This window comes from Condylura cristata, unplaced genomic scaffold (assembly GCF_000260355.1).
Source record: "Condylura cristata isolate star-nosed mole 26May11 unplaced genomic scaffold, ConCri1.0 scaffold00009, whole genome shotgun sequence".
In the NCBI taxonomy this organism is placed as follows: Eukaryota; Metazoa; Chordata; class Mammalia; order Eulipotyphla; family Talpidae; genus Condylura; species Condylura cristata.
Genome location: NW_004567110.1, coordinates 60,440,137 through 60,443,471, shown reverse-complemented (window position 1 = coordinate 60,443,471; position 3,335 = coordinate 60,440,137). Strand labels below are relative to the sequence as shown.

Genomic DNA, 3,335 nt, shown 5'->3' with positions numbered 1-3,335 from the left:
AGTGGGGAGCAGAACATGTAGATCATGGAAGTACACTGCTGAGGGGAGCAGCAGACAGGTCAGGAGAGGTCTGCCACGCCATGTGAATCACCTCTGGAGCAGGAGGTTATCAAACTCATGGGGAAGTGGTTTTGGCTTCTTAGTGCTGTGCTTTAACCCACTGTGCCACCAGGGAGGGCTGGGATTCTGTACTTTATATACTCTTCAAAATGTACATATGTGATAACATTTTATATTGCAATTTTCAGTAGCATATGTCTTCTCCACTAGATCAAAACTTTCAAACACAAAGAATATTTATACTAATATTGTGTTTCTAAAGCCTAGTCTGAACTTTGCCTATGTATAAGTGACTAATAACTGTCTCCCTTTCATGTAGGCAAACTAAATTAACTATGTGTCATGTGAGTTGGCTATGAAAATCCATCCTGTGTATGTATGACAGATCAGAAGAAGCATTTGGCATTAACTACTATGTATAGCTGCATGACAAATTGTTTAATTGGGTTAATTATGGCTTGCTTTTTTTTGTCTTTAATTATCTATGCTGCAATTAATCTCTTGTTCAATAGGAATAAAATGTTATATTTACTTAAGGGCATGTTAGAAAAATGACCCCAATATGTAAATATAGTTACCAAGCATCAGAAAGAAAACTAAAGTTACATGGACTAAAACATAATCGTGAATTTGTTCATAGTGATAAAATAATTACTTGTTAAAACATACTAATCATTATTTTACAATTGATTATATACACTTTTCTCAACATTTTATTATAAACTTTTCTAGCAAGAGCTTTTGTTAAGAACACTCATATACATGAATGATATACTTTTCATAAACATTTCACTATATTTCTTTATCAAGGACCTATGTATCATATCCCTCTCTTCATCCATCAATCAATCCTATTCCAGAAAGTTTTGAAATAAATGGTAGACATCACCTTCATATTAAACAATATTCAAAATGTTGCATTTATGGATTACAGTAGTTATCCTGCTGACTGATTAAATTAAATCCCGCTGACTAATTCCTCAATCATTGTTTATATTTGGAAGTGGCTTGACTTGATAGTTGTAAGTAATTATTGAAAATTTTAATTTTATATTAAAAATATTTAAAATATAAAATTAATTAGAAATCAAGGAAAGAAATAAAATACCTAGCAAGTAAAAGTATTATATATTAGTCTAGAGATATTGGGAAGCAAGGCATTTAGAGAAATTGTTTTATTTTATTATTTTAACATTGTTGTTAGAAATATTAAGTATGAAAACATTGCATAAATGATAGTTATAAGTAAATATTTAGAAAATAGATAATTTTGGAAAGAAAAAATAGTTGATTCTTATGATTAGTGATAGTTATGTCTTATAGTCATAATAATCATTAATCAGCAAATACAAGATCAATTTCCTACAAAAGTTTGCTCACATCTTCATCAACTAACTAAAGAATAACCTTATTCTATTTGTGTTTTTGTTAAGGACACCTTACCTTATTTATCACACTATTAATCATCCCTAAAACATATTTTGGTAAACACAATGTAAAATGAACTTGTTTTTGTACATATTTCATAATATGGCAGCTGAAAGTAAACTTTTATGACTTCCAAGGGAAAAATATTTTTTGGGTGACAACTTTTTTTTTTTTAAGATTCAGTTATTTAAGCTTACAGAACTGGGTACAGGCCAAAGGTGTGGTGGGTGAGAAAATTCATCAGAGAGAGCAGAGAGAATGGGGAGAAGAACAGGCAGATCTACTGAAATACACTGCTGAGGGGAGCATCTGTCGCATCAAGAGAGGTTTGCTATGCCATGTGGGTCAGCTCCCTGGCCGGGAATCAAACTTGTACTGAGTGGCTTTGGAGAGCTGCAGAATGCAGTACTTTAACTCATTGTGCCACCAAGGAGAGCCTAGGTGACCAAACTTTTTAACCCCTCATATATATCTACAAGTGTTCATGAAATTACGTTGTATGTTGATTTTTAAATGACAAGTAAATGTTAACTATAAAGCAAAATTTCTAATATATAACCTGAAAATGAGCGATATGAGAGAGAAAAATATACAAACAAAATAACCATTGGATCAAAATTAAAAATACAAAATAAATTGGAAATTGTCTTGAGATAAATAAAAATAGCAACAACATGTTACATCTGATGGTATGGAGGTACCTGTAGGCAAGCATATTAAGAAAAAAGTGATCTTCAAACAGATTATCATTCTTTCTATGTTGGGAAACTAAAATATAGTAATTAAAGTCAAGGTAAGCAGAGGAAAACAAGTAACAGATTTAAGCAGAAATAAATTAAATAGAAAGAAGATGGAATACAGAATGTCAATTGGAAAAAAAAGAAGCTTTTTTTTTTAAGTTCAGCAAAATTAAAAACCCTTAATCAAGCTTGACTAAAAAGAGAGACAACTAAGCTCAGATTACAAAATTCATTATGAAAAGGAAGGCATCAGAATCATAAAACGTTTAAAAACTATAATTGATACCTTTATGTCAAAAATTATATAACTTAATACCAATGGTTAGAAGTTTTAAAAGACGCAAATTTCAAAAAATAGCTGTAGGAAAAAAATAAGGTTGTCAAACCTGTTCAGATATATTTAATTAGTAATTTAAGAAATCCTCATAAAGAAAATGGTTTTACTAGTGAACAAAATAATAGCAAAAGATTCCAGCAACATTTATGATAGATTATGAAACACATCCAGGGGGAATTTATTGCTGTAGTGCATGATTGGTTTAACAAGCCTAAATCATTCATTACAATAAACCATATTTAGATATTTTTTTTCAATAAACAATAAATAGTTTGTTTCAATAACAAATTATTAGTATTGTACCTAAACAGAAAAAGATTGAATATTTTCTAATCAAGTTTAACATTCTTATGTTGTAATAGTGTTCTAGACAATACAAGAATAAGTATATCTCTAGTAATACAGGCTATGATTTTACATATCAATAATAATGATTCCTCTAAAATAATATATTTACAAACAATTTCAACATTACAATATATCTGTGTACAAAATCATTTGAATATATTCCTATGTATTAGAAATGAATAATTCCAAAATGAAATAATTATATATAATAATTTCTGACCAAATGACCAATCTAAATGACTCAAATAGTTAGGAAAACATCTAACAAAAAGAGTACAAACTGCATATTGAGAACAGCATAAAGATGCTACAAGAAATTCAGAAAATGTGAATAGACAACTTTTTTTAAAATTTTTTTTAAAGATTTTTTTATTTATTCATACAGAACTGGGGTACAGGCCAGAGATGCAGAGGGTGAGAGG

At 29.6% G+C, this 3,335-nt stretch overlaps 1 protein-coding gene across 6 annotated transcripts in view; it reads left to right on the top strand.

The window, feature by feature from the left end:
• The window catches only part of SNTG1 (syntrophin, gamma 1), a 682,373-nt gene that overhangs the window by 662,524 nt on the left and 16,514 nt on the right, over positions 1-3,335 (top strand). The window contains exon 19 of one of the 6 annotated variants that reach the window (XM_012723049.1): positions 380-411. The exons of the other annotated variants lie outside the window; for them this stretch is intronic. Within the exon in view, the coding sequence (XP_012578503.1) occupies positions 380-388 (9 nt within the window). The 3' untranslated portion in view covers positions 389-411. Of the gene's footprint in view, positions 1-379; positions 412-3,335 lie in introns of those variants that run through there. 6 annotated transcript variants of the gene reach the window in all.